This window comes from Musca vetustissima, unplaced genomic scaffold, assembly GCF_032173495.1.
Source record: "Musca vetustissima isolate MV318-11 ecotype Yass unplaced genomic scaffold, APGP_CSIRO_Mvet_v1 utg44683, whole genome shotgun sequence".
Taxonomy (NCBI): Eukaryota; Metazoa; Arthropoda; class Insecta; order Diptera; family Muscidae; genus Musca; species Musca vetustissima.
In genome coordinates, this window is record NW_026880735.1 from 255170 (window position 1) to 274771 (window position 19602).

At 32.1% G+C, this 19602-nt stretch overlaps 1 protein-coding gene across 1 annotated transcript; it reads right to left on the reverse strand.

Moving 5' to 3' along the window:
* Positions 1–599: 599 nt before the first annotated feature.
* Positions 600–5769, reverse strand: LOC133326551 (protein takeout-like). The gene is made up of 5 exons (XM_061535178.1): positions 5679–5769; positions 5518–5610; positions 5131–5287; positions 4919–5052; positions 600–901 (listed from the first exon to the last, which is right to left on the reverse strand). Exons 1-5 carry the CDS (start codon positions 5767–5769, stop codon positions 600–602), a joined length of 777 nt encoding a protein of 258 aa, XP_061391162.1.
* Positions 5770–19602: the final 13833 nt, after the last annotated feature.

The following is a 19602-nucleotide window of genomic DNA, read 5'->3' on the forward strand; positions in this document are numbered from 1 at the left end:
AGAATTTGGCCGCAAATAAACATTTATAAATTAAAACATTTTAAAAGAAAAAAAAAAATACAAATTACGAGTTTTTAATATATTTGTTATTTAATTGTATATTAATTCGAAACTGGTTTCCTATAATTGCGACGGAGTGGTATATAAAATCTTTGTTTACTAGATTTATAATTTAAAACAAACACGTTTAAGAGGTCCATTGAACCAATGGCACCATGCTACGAAATATAGATCGAAATTATATGGCGTGGTAAAAATAACTTCTAGTCAGAATATCCCTAACAGAAAACTAAGTGAATCTTCAGTAAGATTTGTTCTGAGATCCGAAACTTTATTCATTAAAAACTAGGATTTTGCTAGATTCTCCTCAAATAACAATGTATTTCGATAAGATTTTTGTGTTTAGGTATATATAAGTTAAAGCTCTCAGAAAATGTTAAGTCAAAGCAGCATTTCCCCGATAAACCTTTAAATTATTTGCACTTTTTTCATTTATTCGAATATTTAAACCGAAATTCTGGCCACAAAAATAGATTAAACTCTTCATACTTTTTTTATTAAAATACATTTTTGTAATAAATATTTTATACCATTTATTTTTATTCCAACAAATATTTAGACGGTACATAGGCAAATATTTTCGTTACAATATCTTTGACAAGTATTTGATTCGTTTGAGTTAAGGCTGGCTGTAGAACATCAAAAATGGTACGCGAATTTGCATTTAACAATGCATGAGCACCATCCTCCAGAGACTTATCACCATTAAAGAGATTATCAAATTGAAAGTGAATGTCACCATTATCGATCCAGTCCAAATGGAATTTATCCACTTCGGCAAATTCATAACCATCACGTTCACGCAATTTCATTTGCATGTGAAGCAAAAGAACAGCTTTTTCTAAAAACAAAAAACACATAAAAGAGGAATAATAAAAAAATTAACACAAAAGATCACATAGTATATAAATCGTATATAAATTACAATGTGCAACAAGATTTTGGGGCTTGAAAATACATTAAGAGGATGAAAGCCCATTGGTGAGTACATTAAGAATCCAGAACAAATTCTCCATAGATCAAGTTTTTGAATTATGACGTGGTGGGCTTTGGGCGTGAAACCAATCTCTGTTTGTGGCAACTGTCGGTTATTTTTGAGATTGTATGTCTTCCGTCGAATCGAATAAGGATTCTTTTGGTTACACATATCATCTTTCTATTTCGAACAAAAATTTCGCTTATAGGATTTTAGATAGGGTCCCCAAAGACAAGAAAGAATATTACTCAATTGGCTTTTACCACATTCACAAGGTCCATGCTCATGAATCCTTTAAATCCTAAGCGTATTTAAAGCGAATTCGTTTCAGAAATGTCAATTTACAAATGTCCAAAATGTCTTCCTTATAGTGGAGCTTGTACCTTAAAATGCTTTAATCAAATTACTACCGCAAAAATTACTGGACCTCTTACGGATGTTATGCCAAATCAGGAACCTATATTGAACCAATAAGGAAAGTAGTAAAGTCGGACGGGGCCGACTATATGATACCCTTCACGAAACCTAACAGACATCGCATTTTTAAACGACCAGTAAAATGAAATTGGATTCATGAACATGTCATTCTGCAACCGATACTAAATTTTTCATTTGGTCAGATATAGAAGCTATATCTAAATCTGAACCGATTTCAGGAAACTTAACACTCATTATTCAAGACCTAATTCATTATGCTGTGCCAAATTTCGTGCAAATCGAAAGGTATATAGGGACTTCGGTGCACCATTTACATATAATAGGACGAAAATATATATGGGAGCTATATCTAAATCTGAACCGATTTTCAGGAAACTTAAATTTCGTGCAAATCGAAAGATTTATAGGGACTTGGCACACATTATTATAGACGCAATTCAGTACGCTATGCCAAATTTCGTGCAAATCGAATGATTTAGTGTACCAATTACCTTAAATCGGATGAAAATATATATGGGAGCTATATCTAAATCTAAACCGATTTTCAGGAAACTTTGCACACATCATTCCAGACCTTAGTTATTACACTGTGCCAAATTTCGTGCAAATCGATAGATATGTAAGAACTTTGGTATACCATTTACCTTAAATAGGACGAAAAAAATAAAAATAAATAAAATAAATAAATAAAAATAATGTCATCATATTTATTTTTTAATTTTATACAAGAAAATTCAGGAAAAAATGTTGGTGTTATTCTGCTATTTTACCCGTATTTCGCCGAAAAATTGACAAATATAATAATAATCACTTTTTGTGTATAAGTATAAGCCTTGCGGATTATATCAAGACCCTTCCGATAAATCTTAGAATTCTATAAATAGGAATAAATCTTAAAACAAAATAATATTATGAAATATACATTTTAAATTGCGTGTAAATCGCGTAATTCTCAAAATCATTTGATGCGCATGCGGTTTCCAGGAAGTGCAGAAGTTTATCTTCCAATCCATATATATTTTGCAAAATTTCATTTGACGGCTAAGATGTGCCACACGTTACATTGAAGTACCCAAAAAATCGTAAAACGCGAATAATTTCCGAAAACTCCATATGCCATTAACGCGCATCCGATTTCGGTGTGCACCCTAAAAAAATACATCGATCTACACCATTTCAATTTTTCCATTAAGAACCATGGATGTGCCAGAATAAGCATGCCTGTTTTGATAATGATTGGTCATCTCTATTTAGCGGAAGTTTTTAAAGTTCTCTAACTTTTGTGTGAAAATTGACAAAATTTGTATTCTATAGCGTATATATTTAGAAATTTGAAGGACATAGACCTTCGAGAAGTTGATAGTATATCCAAGAGCTGTGCATACTTTAAATTGATACAAAATATATATCAAATTACGCAGATTCGCGACTACAATAATCTTAAAATATTTTTATAAAGGTGCTTACGTATTCATATATTATTTAGTAAAATTCAAAAAACACTCAAAATTGATCGCTTTGAAATGTTCCATGGGGCATCATTTAAAGGACAATGCAGTTAAAATGTTGAGGTGATGATCAGATAATATTTTTTCGGATGAAGTGGACTTAATTATTTATACTTTTCGTGTCGAAAGCCGAACATCAGAACACAACCCACGGTGAAGGAAATCTGGACAAATAATTAGAGGAACTGTACTGATTATAAGTAACATTTGCTGACATTAAAGTCAAAACTTGCAAATACCGAAATAAAGTTTGGAGGTCAATATCATGAACAGTTTGCAACGACAGATCAGTCGTCATCAAGGGCTAAACCTCCGCTTCAAAATTGGCAATATTGCCCATATACATTTTTATTTGAATTTTAAATGGGTATGATTGACGACAAGATTGATGACAATAGGTATACAGTCATCAATGACTGTGCAAACGACAGGGTAGCGAATCTGTCGTTAACGAAAAGGGGGAGTTTAGTCGCTGAAGTTGACGTCAACGACAATATCGCTTACCCTGTCGCTCAAGTTGTCTTGCACGAATACTGTGACACTTGTGTGAAAATTTCGTCAACGATTTCACGTTGTTGTCTGCAAAGTGTCTTCAAGGAATTGCCATTGTCTTACACGATTAGTTAATGTTGTCTGCAAGACACTTTCTACTGGGAGGTTAAAAGTCTCAGTCCGTGTTACAGATATATACCCTCAGCCTGTGATATATGTGGTATAAACATATTCTGAGGTCACAGAATCATGATAATCAAAATGAGATCAGATGGGACTCATCTTAGGAGTTGATAAATATATGTTTAACTCAAATCGGACACTCCTTTAGCTTTAAAATGGACATACATGTTTAAAAATGTTAATATTTATTGGGGAGGTAACAGACACAGTTCACCAATGGATCGCATGTTCGGAATTTACCAAGGTTTGTGAAAGGTGTTACAATGTACAAAATTTGGATTAAATCGGTCCATTGATATTTGATTTAAAAATTATTGACACTTTGTGGAGAGCCAACGAGATGGCATGAACCGATTGGTCGGACACTCCTTTAGCTTTACATTGGACTTATATATTTTGCAGATTTTGATATTTGTTGGGGAGTTAACAAAAGACGTGGATCAATTGATCTCTTCTTCGGACTTTATCTTGGTTTGCTAAATGTGTTACGATGTGCAAAGTTTGAATTAAATCAGCCGATTGATATTTGATTGATCTTATTGTGGAAGAGGTACCAGATGGGGTGAAATTTTCCTAATTTTCTTCCCTTGTGAGGAAGGAACAAGACGGAGCGGGTCGTTATATGTGATTATTTGGTTCAAATCTAATCATTGGTTCACATTATATTGTAAAATTTCTTTTCATCAAAATTATGACAATTTTATGAGGATAATACCCGAAGTAGTGCACCATATATACGGATATTACCTTCGGGATTTGTCGAGTATCACAGATTTGGTCTAAGGAATTTGTTGAGTCTAAAATCAGTACTTCGAGGAGACATATTTTGTCGTAGCATAGAGTATTTACTCTAATTAGCTAGAAAATTGATTGTATAAAAATTCTGCAGCCTTCAAGAACTCGATATGCCAAATTACAGCCCTATCGGTTGGAAAATGCGATCAGAACCGTTGAACGTGGGTCGATATATGTTTTTTCAATACCGAATATCCTATGAGTACTTAAAATATATATGAAAATTTTAAAACCTCGACTTTAAATTTTGCGAATTCTATCGTAATTTTTGCCGGACGGAAGGCAAACCTATATAGAATTTTATTGAGATCATGAAAATACAAATTTTATGGGGTCTTTCATGGGCTGTTACAAACGGGCGACTATGAAAATTCAAATTTTATTAATTTTTTTGCGTCATTTCAAAATCGTCCTATATTTTCATTTGCGTCTCCATTAAATTTTAAACCAACCGAGATTTACTTACCAAATGTCATTAGGGTTTTACCCTGACTGTTCAAAGCTAAACTCAAAATATTACCCTTCAAGGTATAATCACCGGTCAGCTTAAATGAGGGTACTGTTATTTTCAATTTTATGTCCATATTTTTGCCATTCGATCTAAAAGAATTGTTAATATTCGGTTATTTGTTTATGATATTTTGTTTGGTTTTGCCAAAATCATGACTGCTCACTCACCCAACATCTTCAATTATGGTTCCACCTATACCGGTTAGAGCAGCATTTAACAATTCCATGTTTATTGAAATGGGACCGGCTTGATTTCCTTGCCGAATTGTGACACGTTTAAAATTAAGGGGATCCAGCGAGCGGATTGATTTAAGACCAGGAACGCCTTTAAATGGAAATAAAATGAAAATATTGTTTGGAACAATTCGGTAATTTTTGATAAAATGATGAGATTTTTTTTTCCGAAAATAAACAATACATTAAAACATTGTTATTTTTCAGCCACAATTATTTTTCTAGGGTATTTGGTTTATTGCCCCTCGTTTTACACTTGTCTTTAATTCGACAAAATTGAATCATTTCTGTGGGATTTTGAAAATCTAAACAATGTCTTACCTGATTTCCATTCATGAAATGCAGTTTCAAGATTCTGGGCAAAACATTTACCAAAAGCAGGATCGGAACGTTTGCAAATCGTTAGAAATTGTGCTATAATTTAATGATAAAATATATAATATTTTATTTCAAATACAAAATAAATATCTTTTAACACCTACGGTCTTCGGAGAGTAACTTAGCACCCGTTGTCAGAGTAAAATACGACCATGTAAGGGCAACGAAGTAAATGAATTTTATTATAAATTTCATGACGTTCAATTTTTTCCAAAATTAAAATATTTAAAAAATGTTTAACAAAAAAATAATCCGATGCGATGTTTAATGTCTTCTAGACTATTGAGACCACTGCAGTTGATGAGCATTTATAAATAACCTATTTTTAAAACTAGATAAAAATGAAGCAAAACTTGAATGCACACACAGTCGCACATATGTTTCAAAGTAGTGTTTAGATGAAAACTGGTTGCCATATGCCCCGGGATGATTTGGAATATTGTATTAGTAGACAAGAAGTCTCAGCAGTTTTTTTATAGTGTATTAATATTTGCATTAATTTCTTATCAAATAAATATTTGGGAGATGAAATGAAAGTACAGTGGTGGTAATATGTATAGAGTTTTTTTGATATATTTATCTTGTTATTTTTTTCAAATCGGTACATATGGTTATATTGTGTACTTATTTTTTAAGATATTTTTATTATCACAGTTCAAATATAAATAGGAGGGAAAAATGGACCATAGGTATTCGCAGAAGAATGTTTTAGGTTCCTAAATTTTAGGATCGGATTTTCATATAGTACACCCGGTTTCGGAACCAGTTTTATAATGAATGGATTCTAATGTGAACGTTAAAAACATTGTTATTACTGCGCTATAACAATAGCACTGTTTGAAGTAAATCTTAAAGACGAATCAGTACTTATTAATGTACAATGTATTCGAAATTTATTAGTGTTTGTAAATATAAGGGTTCCTGAACAAGTATTGGGTGAATGTGGGAAAAGGTTGGTAAAAAATCATATTAAGGCATTTAGTTTGTGGTTCTTGAAAATAAGGACTCGAGATAGAAGGAGAAGCCATTACGACAGAACTCAAAAATTTTACCCATGATGTATTTGTCCTCCTGATTTCTTTATATAGTCGCCAAAAAAATTCTTCAAAATTTATTTATTTCATTTTTCAAAAAAATTTCTAAAATTTTGCATTTCAAGCTATTGGAGAATTATATACCTGCTCGTAGATAAAAATCAAAACGTCCCTAGATTTCCACAGTGTAAGTCCATGTTTTGGTATAGCCTCCATGAAAGGGTTCAATATTTTTAAGGTTTTTGCCGCGTTTTCCAGGTGTAATTTGGCATTAACAAACCGCAGTTATGTCTGAAGATTGGCGTGTATCGTGTTTACAAATTATATTGAACAGACGGACTGTCACATATGACTAGTTCGACTCTGCTAGTCGAAATATGATGACCTTTATACTTATATGGGAGTCTAAGATAATTATTTGGCGGCGTTAAAAACTCTTGGGGCCACCCAAAGCTACAATACCCTGACAACATTTTTCTAAAAATCCCTGCCAGTTTATGGATCATAGAAAAATATTTTTTAAAAATCCACGCTTGTTACCGGAACCTTAAATATTTTTTAATACTCGTCTGTTTATGGTTCTTTGACAAAAAAATAAAATATTTATAAAAAATCCAAAATTTATACTGATGAAAATCTTCTGAAAAAACCTGTAGGCTTATTCTGTAACTTGTTAACAACATTCGACATTGTTTATTTTACAACAATTTCATTTGTTTGTTTTGTTGTTTTTACAATAACAAAAGAAAACCAGTAAGGAAAGTGGTAAAGTCGGACGGGGCCGACTATATGATACCCTTCACCACTTTGGGTATATTCAACAGATGAATCATAACAGACGTCACATTTTTAAAGGACCAGTAAAATGAAATTGGAACCGTAAACATGTCATTCTGCAACCTACACTAAATGTTTCACTTGCTCACCTATAGAGTTGCTCCTTACAACGGGACAAAATTATGTAAATCTATTTAAAAAAATATATAAATCGAACACCCGTTGGTTATTTCGATAAATATCTGATAAATATGAGGAGTTTGGTGCACCTATATATAAATCTGAACAGACTTCAACGAGACTTGACAGATTCATTTATATTAACTACAGCTCATTTAACAAAAGTGTGTGGCAATCGGACGAACATTGGGTCTTTAGAGCAAAATTTACATAAAATCGGATGAAAAAAAATATGGGAGCTATATCTAAAACTGAACCTATATTTACGAAACTTACCTCACATCATTCTAGACTTAATTCAGTACGTCATGCTCAATATTGTGCAAATCGGTACAAATTGGCACACAATTTACCTTAAATCGGACGAAAACATTTTCATTACATATGAGAGCTATATCTAAATCTGAACCGATTTTCAGAGAAATTAACACACATCATTCTAGACCTAATTCATTACGCTGTGCCAAATTTCATGCAAATCGAAAGATATGTAGGGACTTTGGTTCACCATTTACACAAAATCTGACAAAAATATATATGGGAGCTATACCTAAATCTGAACCGATTTTCAGGAAATTTGTCACACACAATTTTAGACCTAATTCAGTACACTATACCAAATTTCGTGCAAATCGAAATATATATAGGGACTTTGGGGCACCATTTACATTAAATCGGACGAAAATATATATGGGAGCCATATCTAAATCTGAACCGATTTTTCCCAATTTCAATAGGGTTCGTCCTTGGGCCAAATGAGTGAGCTGTGCCAAATTTAATCCACATCGGATCATAAATGCGACCTGCACTTTGTTTACAATTTAACATGGACAGACAGACGGACGGACGGACATGCATAAATCGACTTAGGAAGTGATTCTGTGCATATTCTCGAAAGGAACCATGTGTCTATCTCTTTTCTTTTTGCCTATTACAAACATATGCACAAAGACATAATACCCTGTACCACAGTGTGGTGAAGGGTATAAAAAAATGGCCTTGGGAAAAGACTCTTTAAAAAATAGGCCTGGTTGGATGGTCCTGAAAAAAAAAAATAAAATATCGACGCCTTGTTGAATGATCCTCTAAAAAAATTTCCTTCAAATATCCACACCTGGTTGGTTGGCTATTGAACAATTTTTATACCCTACACAACTATGTTGTCAGGGTATTATAGCTTTGTGCAGCCCCAAGAGTTTGTAACGCCGCGAAATGTTGGTCCTAGACCCACCTTTAAGTATACCGATCGTCAAATTTCGACTAGCTGAGTCGATCTAGACATGTGTGTCCGTCCGTCTGTCCATTATAATTTGTAAACCGATACAGGCCACAGTTATGGACCAGTCTTTACGAAATTTTGCATGTAGGATGGGTTCTGGCCAATGAAGACCCCTATTGTTTTTGGTAAAGGTCGGTTAATATTTAGGGGATGAAATGGACCAAAAACTTAATTTTTGTCTGATTTTCTGGTCGCTCTAGAGGCCGCAATTATGGCCCGAACATCGCGAATTTTTACATGGAGAAGGGGATTTGGCCAAAGAATAAGCATGCCTGTTTGTATAAAGATCGGTAAATATTTAGCGGGTGAAATGGACCCTGAATTTTATGTGAAAAATTACAAAATTTGTGTTCTATAGCGTATATATTTACCCCTCAATTGCATAGACCCAAGAAGTTGAGCGGTTGACCTTTAAATTGATACCAATTATATTGTCGTATGTTCTCGGATGTGGGAGTTACACTTAAATATTTGCAGGTGTCTACGTATTTAGATATTATGTATTAACCCATTACCACACCAGAGAGTCCGCCCTCTGGCTGATCGCTTTGAAATTTCCATGAGGTTCCAGTTATGGTCAAGGACAATGCCTATATTTTCTGTCATGATCAGATAATAATTTTGGGATGAAGTGGACCAAAAACTTAATTAGTTGTGTTTTCGACTCGATCCATAGGCCAAAATTAATAGCCGAACATCAAAACACAACCCACGGGGAATGGAATATGGGCAAGTACCGAATATTAGAAATATTCGGAATATATGTCATTGTAGGGAAGAGGTTCTGTTGACCTCTAATCGGGCAATAGGTTGCAACTGTTACGAAATATTGCCCAGGCTCGGAATAAAAAGTTAAAGCCACGTGGTAGTTGTGTAGGGTATCGTATGGTCGGCCCCGTCCGACTATACTGCTGCACTCACTCGTTTTAAATATCTACGCCTTGTTAGACTGGAATTCTGGAAACAAATATTCTTTAAAATATTAGGGTCCTGGGAAAAATATTCCTTAAAAATCTATGCCTCGTTGGAAGGGGCCTTGAGAAATAATCCTGTAGAAAATTCACGCGTTGTTGGTTGGTCCTTGAAAAATATTTTTTAAAAAATTCTTGAAAAATATTTTAAAAACATATCTTTATAAAGTGTAAAAATATTGAAAATTCTATAGAGTCACTATTTCTGGTATCTCCCACAGATGGTAACCTTTTTTTCGAAAACCGGAATAGTATACAAAGATCAGGATAAGTGTATGGACTGAGGGTATATATCTATCGGCAACACTGACTGACTTGGGAATTTAGATACAGATTTAGAATTTGGCAGTGTATCGAACATTTGAAGAAGGTGTATCAATTTAAATATAGCTCCCATGTATATTTTTCGATTTCCTGTAAGTGGTGATCTAAGCGTATACATTTTCAGAGAGTAGATACTAAATTGAAAGTATATCTCCCCTATAAATATAAGATCTAAACGTAGTCTAATACAAAAATATAGTTTTCAGAATATTAAGAGAAGACCATCGCGTTATCGCTTGTAGTAAGACGACTATAAGGAACCCTTTAATATATCTCGAATATATTATCTATCACAATAAAATATGAAAATATTGTAATTGTTTTTTTTTTATTTTCAGATTCGTAACATTGTAACAATATGAGGTAAGTCTATATTTTACCAATACACACGCATACATTTAAATATTTACCTTTTGGCGCCCAATAAAACAATTAGTAAATCCCATTATGTTTTTTCGGAATGAGATGATGTTATGTTTTTTCAAAAACTATTTTCTTTTCATAAAGTTCATTTTTTTCTTTTTATTTAATTTATCACTTATCTCATACTTCTGCTATACATTCTTAGGTGTTTCATTTTATTCTATTTTTTTTTTTCAAAATTTAATATTAAATATTTTGTGTGTAAGAGATCGATCGTTTTACTTCAATAACAATTCTTGCAAAGATTTTATATTTTATAATTTAAGTTTTATTTTTCTTTTTTTCGTTTATATAAAATATTAACAAAAAATAATAACAACATAATAATGTTAACAACAACATAATATCCATAACATTTTGTTTGGTATTTATTTCAATTAAGCTATAATTGCAAACAAAAAATATTTGAATTACAATATAAACGCAAATTAGTTTTTGTTGAGAAATTGGATTTATCCCACTAAGGACTAAGGATAAATTTCTATATTGATAATATATAATATAACGGCTAAGGGATAAATTAAAAAACAAATATGCTGAGAAATAAAATCGTGGTTTTTGATAATGATGACGATGCTTAGAAATAAACAAAGGCGAATAACAGAAAAATTAAATGACAATGACTAAAGTATAGAAACGGATATAAACAAAAACATAATATGCGTTTATATTAATTTACAAAGAAAAAAGCAAAATATTAAAAAAATATATATTATATATTATTTTTTAAAGTTTAACACTGGACAACAGACATAAGACCTTCAATTTCCAAATGAAATCCTTTATAAGGAATTTCGAAATAAAATACCCTTCACATAATACTATGGATGTATGCCAACCAAATATGTTTTGAAGATATGGGCATAGACGCCTTATACAAACCTTTCTTGAATAATTTATAAACGCCTTGTAAAGGGACTTTTTTTTAGAAAAAAAAAACCGTTCAAGGGATCATCTACAACATATCGAGCCATATTCGATTATACAACATTACAAACTAGTTTTGTTTTAAACTATCGTTATAAATTTCAAATAATAGTTTTTTATACCCTACACAACTATGTTGTCAGGGTATTATAGCATTGTGCAGCTCCAAAAGTTTGTAACGACGCGAGATATTGGTCCTAGACCCACCTTTAAGTATACCGATCGTCATATCTCGACTAGCTGAGTCGATCTAGACATGTGTGTCCGCCCGTCTGTCCATTATAATTTGTAAACACGATAGAGGTCATAGTTATGGACCAATATTCACGAAATTTTGCGTACGATGGGTTCTGCCCAATGAAGACCCCTATTGTTTTTGGAAAAGATCGCTTAATATTTAGGGGATGAAATGGACCAAAATCTTTATTTTGAATGGACCAAACTCTTTATTTTTGTCGGTTTTTCTGGTCGCTCCTGAGGCCGCAATTATGGCCCAAACACCACGAAATGCCTGTTTTGATAAAGATCGGTCAATATTTAGCGGGTCAAATGAACATAGACTTTTGTATGAAAATTTACAAAATTTGTATTCTATGGCGTAAATATTTGCCCCTGAAGGAGCAAGGCCCGAGAAGTTTATAGTGTGTTCAAGAGGAGTGGTTGACCTTTAAATTGATACCAATTATATGTCGTATGTACTCAGATGTGGGAGTTACACTTAAATATTTACAGGAGCGTACGAATATATATATATAAATATATATATATTATTTTGTAACCCATTACCACACTAGAGGGCGAAAATATAGCGCTGATCTTTTTGAAAATGTCCACGGGGATCCAGGTATGGTCAGGGACAACGCCTATAATTTTCGGTGATGATCACATAATAATTTTGGGATGAAGCCGACCGAAAACTTAACATTTTGTGCTATTTTTTTTTTTTTTGACTCAATATATAGGCCACAATTGAAAGCCAACACATCACAACATAACCCACGGTAAAGATAATCTGGACAAGTATAGCCCTCGTCTACTGAATATTGCTAATATTTGTTGACTTTTAGTCGGGTGTCAAGAGGGTGCAAATAACGCAAAGTTAGATTTTCGTGGAAGTTGTGTAGTGTATTATATGGTCGGCCCCGCTCACTGGTTTAAATCTGAATTTATTAAAAGAAACCTTCTACTGTAAAATTTCATATTTGAGGGTTAGGTTTTTTGCCGAATATGGCTCGATATGATCTTCAGTCTACAGAATACCTTGCATGGACCTTACATACATAGAATAACTTCTAGAAATCTTCTATATATGACATACCCTTTAAAGATAAAATACATTTTAAGAACCTTAATAGACAAAAATCGCCTGCATCATTTTATATTGGTAGAAGACCGTCCTGAGACCTATTATAAATAAGACCTCTTACGAAATTCCTATAAATGTCAGATCTTCGAATGGTCTTTTATATATGGAACACTTTTTAGAGGACTTTTATAGGTTGGATCATTTCCATAGGTGTTTTATATATAGAATACGTTCTGATTACCTTTTGTAGGTATATTATGGATAGAAGACCTTCTATAAATATAATCTCTTGGAGCCCTTCAATAAATATTTCTATATCTTATACTTAAAAAAGACCTTCTACAGGCCTTATGTATACAGAAGTCCTTCCGAACGTATTCTATAGAAAGAGGATCTTTTGGAGCCCATCTGTTTACAGTAGACTTTTTTGAGGACCTATTAGAAACCTTCAATATATATAATATAATATCTTGTTAGTTGTCTTCTATACACATAAGAACCGTTAGAGGCATTGCATTGAAAAAAGACCTTCTATAGATGTTCTGCAGATAAAGACCCTTTCTCAATAGTAATTCTTCTAAATTTATTTTACAGATATAATACCTTCTAGCAGCCTTGTATAGGCCACATTCTATTGTTGAAAAAAAACTTCTACAAATCTTTTTCAAATACAATACCCTTTGAAAAACTTCTATAGATGGAATCCTTCTAGATGTTTTCTATAGAGGTAAGACCTTCACCTTCGTCATTTTTGAGGTCTTCTGTATACAGAAGATAATCTGAATTGAGTACCTTTTAAAGATCTTCCATAAACATAAGAAGTTAAATTCGTTAAATTCGTCCGGACCGAAGTTTGTGTTTCCTTCATCATGAGATATAATACCTTCTATCAGCCTTGTATATGCCACATTCTATTGTTGAAAAAAAAACTTCTACAAATTTGTTTCAATACCCCTTGGAAAACTTCTATAGATGGAATCCTTCTAGATGTCTTCTATAGAGGTAAGACCTTGACCTTCGTCATTTTTGAAGATCTTTTAAAGATCTTCTATAAACATAAGAAGTGAGAACTTCGTTAAATTCGTCCGGACCGAAGTTTGAGTTTCCTCCATCATGAGATGGGTATACAAAATACATAAAACCAATCGGTACCTAGTATGGGGTCTATGTCAAAATATGGACATTCCGAGGGAATGACGTATCTCTATTACCAAAATAATTTCCGACCTCCTGCGTACGTACCGGCCATAAAAATCAGGCTGGACATTTATTAGCGGCTATGTCAATACCTTAACCCATATTGAAAATTTTCTGCACAATATCTGCTCCAGTCCTTCTGTATATTTTAAAACCTTCAGGAGACCTTCGATAGAAGACCATTTGTTATAAATCTGCTACAGTCAAACAAAAGGATGGAGATCATATATGGCTGGTCAACAATATATGATCTTCCGGTGATATTGTGGAGGTCTTCAATTCTGCCGTTTTTTTTTTAATTCAAAACGAACTAATGTTGAGGAGAAAGTTTCTAGGATTCGTTTCTTTATTTTGTTTCCGAATCAGGCTGTAAATCTCTTTAATTACTTTCCTGAATTGTTGTCTAGTATTACTCTGGACATATTTTAATTAATAATTACAATCTTACAATCTAAAATCAGAATACATTATCATTTCATTTCTCTTATAAGAATGTTCTATGTTTATAAAATGTTCTTTTTTTAATTAATTAAAACAAAATCTATTTTTCTTCTAAATGTTTGCAATTCATTTATTTTTTGACGAACAGAAAAAATTAGTGAACCTATTTTTTTAAAACCTTTTTTAACACATTTTTGTTAAATGTATTGCAAACATTTTTTCTTTGTTAATTTAATTCTACTTGTCATTTCCTGCTTCTGTTTAGTTTTCTAGTGTGTTATGATGATATTTTCAAAAATAGTTTTGTTTTTGTTTTCAATATGTCCTGATTTATTTTAGGCGAGTTTACTTGCAGCAATTTTTATCGTTCTCTTTTGAACTTGCTTCATTCGTCTATACAAGGCAATTCGATTTAAAAAATATTTTTGTTTACATTTTGTGATAATGTTCTGGATTGTTATTTCAAATTACTGACACTACAATCAAAATACACAAAACGAATTGCAAGAAAATTGCAAAATTGCCCTTGCCCCTCTCTCCTTCAAACAAAGACTTGCTGCAATTAAACTCGCCTAATATAAATTAGGACTATTTTTTATTATGAAAAAATTTTAGATTTTAATTATTGCTATGTAGGGTTTCAGTTTAGAAGAAATCTACTTAAGTGAAAAAATTGTATTCTACATTTCTGTTTGTATAATATTATTTGGAATTATTTATTGCTTTATTATCTGCATTTTGTGGTTATTGTTGATGTAAGTTATTGAAAAGTAGTAGTGTTGTGTTTGTTAGTAGTGTAACCATAAAAATATAATACCGTGGGTATTTTAACTGAGAGTGAGAGTAATTAATAAAGAGGATACTTAAGGCCCATATTATATAGAATTTATATTTCAATATTGATAATAAACAAAATCCTTTGTAATTTTTTCTGTCTGATTGCCTATAAGTATCCACATTAGGTAGTTATACTCCTTTTTTTTGAATAGCATAAATTATGTTATACACCCATAGTAATATTTTATTTAGTTACACTGAAAATAATTCTATTTATTTATATTGTTTTCTGTATTACATGGTTGTAGGTGTTGGTTTATGTCTTTTGGCAACAATTATTTTCACTTATATTTAATTAGGTGTAATGACGTTTTTTTGCTATTAATGTATCGTTTTCAAACAGAAATTAAATTATTCTAACAGTTTCAACGGTTTAAATAATAGTATGTATAACAAATGAAATAAATTTGAAAACGTATACATTATTTTAATTTTAAAACTTATATAATTTGTAATAAAAAGAAAAAAAAACGATGTTTATTTTACAAAATAAAAAAATCTTCAAAAAATTAGTTTATTAGGTCATGAATGCCATGTAGGATTATTTACGAATATCTAAATATTTATACCCTACACAACTATGTTGTCAGGGTATTATAGCTTTGTGCAGCCCCAAATGTTTGTAACGCCGCGAAATATTGGCCCTAGACCCACCTTTAAGTATACCGATCGTCATATCTCGACTAGCTGAATCGATTTAGACATGTGTGTCCGTCCGTCCGTCTGTCCATTATAATTTGTAAACACGATACAGGCCACAGTTATGGACCAATCTTCACGAAATTTTGCATGTAGATTGGGTTCTGGCCAATGAAGACCCCTATTCTTTTTGGAAAAGATCGGTTAATATTTAGGGGATGAAATGGACCAAAAACATTATTTTTGTCGGTTTTTCTGGTCGCTCCAGAGGCCGCAATTATAGCCCAAACACCGCGAATTTTGGCATGGAGAAGGGGATTGGGCCAGAGAATAAGCATGCATGTTTTGATAAAGATCGGTCAATATTTAGCCGGTCAAATGGACCCTGACTTTTGTGTGAAAAATGACAACATTTGTATTCTATGGCTTATATATACACTAATATCGCACTAATGGCTTTAAAATTTTTCATGAAGTTCCAGTTATGGCCAAGAACAACGTCTACAATTTTCGGTGATGATCAGATTAAAATTTTGGGATGAAATGGACCGTAAACTTAATTTTTTATGTGTTTTCGAGTCGAGTATAATCCGAAAATCACAACACAACCCACCGTGAAGGTAATCTGGACAAGTAATTAGAAGGACTGTACTGAATATTCGAAAAAGTAAGGAAGAGGTGTTGTTGACCTCTAAACGGACATAAGGGGGCAAATATCACGAAATGTTACTCTGACTCGGAATAAACATCTTCAGAAAGTTAGAGTTCGTGGTAGTTGTGTAGGGTATCGTATGGTCGGCCCCGTCCGACTATACTGCTCCGCTCACTGGTTTTTAATATTTATGAAATATAAATAAATTTTCGACTAGAAGCACCGATTACTTCCTTGATTACAGCTAATCAAGAACACATAGACTACCACAGATCTGGCATAAATTTCTAAGCTGACAACATGACAACGCTTTATAAGGTGGACTTTACAATACCTCGAAATATTTACCGGATACTCTATAAAGTAAATAAAATTCTTTATCGATTTAACCATGCCCCTTGAAATCTCTATAGAACTCGGAAGTATGAAACCATACATACATTTTAGTGTAATACCAATGTATTGGTACCGCTCTGTTTCGGGTTAAGGGTTAAAACATCTTTAAAAACATTTTCGATATAGGTCCATTTTATGACAGAATCTCCTATAAAGTTCCAGCCCATTTTCTGTATTGCTCATGTTTTAGCCGATTTTCGCCTTCGAAGTGTTTGTTGTTTGGTTTTCCGTTCTACATGCCAAATATTAAACCCAGTTTGACTCGATTGTGATGTTGTCGTCTGATCTCTAATAACAATCTGCTTACTTCTTATTAATCAAAACTTCGTAATATTCCTAGTTGGGTCCCTCAACCTCAGAGATGGTCCGTAAGAAACATTTCCCGACGTATAATACATACGTCAGAAACGTCGGAAACTTACCAAAAGCCATTAGGTTTTTGACAAAAGAGCTATTTCCATTAATAAATTTGGAAATTACGCATGCTTTACTCAAATCCATATCAAATTTCAAAACTTTCCTCTTCAAAGAGTTTAGAATTTTTATCACTTCTAATAAGGAATAGTCAGAATGTATATCTAAAAATAATATAATTCTTCAAAATAACTTTATATTTTATGCAAAATTTTATGCAGGTATATGACGTTTTCGACGTTTACACCTTTTTGACAGTCGAAAGCCTAAAAATTCGTCACACGGACCATCCCTGCTCAACCTCAATAAGATTTCTGATTCCACGCTGTATTAAAGAAGCAAACTCGCTCACAGTTGTCTTCGATTACAATGGTGGTTCAATGAGTTCGTGCCAAAACATCGTATCAGAATAAACTTCATATATCAATACCATTCCTTTTTTACTACTTCGGTCGATTTTTCTAATCGAAGTGGTTAAATTTTGTATTTTAGAGGTTCTACCCTCGCAAAATAACTTCAATATTGGTCCACGTCTTGACATTGCCCCCATATAAAATTCCAGTCTCATTTTAAGTTTCAAAATAACAGTAGCATGACGTTTGGGGTTATCAGATATTAAAATAACTTTCGACAGAAAATATATGCTTTAACGAATATCCTATTCATATTTGAGGCATTTCTTATTGTTAGCAGCTAACATATCTCTTCGTGAAACGATTTATGTATAAGGTATGTTACCCATTATAGATATTCTCTGTGTTCGCCAATTTTCCCAACTGACATGGACGTAATTTGTTATTTTTAGTCGTCAGATGTTAAACAATATTTTAATTTGCAGCCATTTTTAAATCAAGATCCACATAAAAGCCTTTTCAGTCACGTCGGTCGATACTTCAGGATATACGAGGCTAACACATCCCCTTGAAGATATTATGAAAATGTTCGATTTCATTTGTTTGACTTGGAATTCAAATTCCCCATTTTAGATTCGAAACAAATTAAATTCGACATTCTGGTAAAATGATTTTAATTTTTATAATTAGAATTAAAACGTGAATTAATTCAATTACAAATAGAATAATTCAAATGTTACGAATTACAAATGAAATACTCGAATTAAATTTCAATTGATTTCCAATTACAAATTATATACAAGTGGAAGTATAGAATTAGAATTTAGATAAGTAAAAAAATCTGTCGAGGTAGAGGAAAAGTCGAAGTTAAACTTTTAAAATAAATATTTTTCTCCATGGCGAAGTTTTCTTATACAGAATATTCTGCACATTCCCAAAGATCTCTCATAAAACAGATTTATTTTGACTTATTTTTTATCAAAATTCCCTGTCTTCATCCATTGGCATAATTTCAAAAACAAATTTCCATCAAAATTGAAATATAAAATAAAAAAAAATTAAAATATGTCATAAGCTCATAGAACTGTATATTTCAGAACGCCTTTAAAATCTACTTATCAAAAATAACTTATTTATACATGTTTGGTTTTTTTATATAGATTTTAATTAATTTGGATTTATTTTGGAATGAAAATTGTGTTTTGTGTTTAGTTATTTGGTTTGATTTTTATAAATTAAGGCTTAAATGCTAATCAACATTAGTTGCACTAATTCACTTTAGCTTAGAGTTGCTATTTAAATTTAAGATTCTGTTTTTTTTTTGCAGATTATAATTTAAGTATGTATTTATGTACGTACAGTTTGTTTTCATTGTTTTTTTTATCTAAATTTTTGTAATAATTTATTTTAAATTGAATTTTCATATATATTTTTAAATATATAATAATTTCATCTAATTACAACCAATTTAATTAAATCTTTAGTTCTTCTTTTTTGTTTTTTTTTGTTCATCTATAAGAATAATAAACTAGTTTTTAAGTTTTTTTAATAAAAAAATTATGGAAAGTATGTTGGTGTGTGTATGCGAGGGTGTATGTGTGTAATTGGTTGTGTCTTTGTTGGGTGTATTGTAAAATTCCCTAATTTTTGGGGAATCCTAAAATTCTGTGTAAGTGTAGTGTATGTGTGTTTTTGTGTGAAAGGTGGGTTGGGCTGGGCGATTTAGCTTTTGTTCGTTTTTCTCTCTGTCTCTCTTCTCTTCTTTTCAAAAAGGGGAAAAGTGTCTCTTTTCTTGTAGGGGAAAAATGGATAAAGGCATTTTTTCTTTCTTGTTTGAATCGAATCGAGTATCGAATTTTCATTGATTCTCTTTTTAAA

Coding starts and splice junctions, on each gene's coding strand:
- LOC133326551 (XM_061535178.1), bottom strand. CDS start 5,769: ATGAAATTTATAATAAAATTCATTTACTTCGTTGCCCTTACATGGTCG. Junction 5,611..5,678: donor TAAGTTACTCTCCGAAGACC/GTAGGTGTTAAA, acceptor ATTAAATTATAG/CACAATTTCTAACGATTTGC. Junction 5,288..5,517: donor ATTTCATGAATGGAAATCAG/GTAAGACATTGT, acceptor TTCCATTTAAAG/GCGTTCCTGGTCTTAAATCA.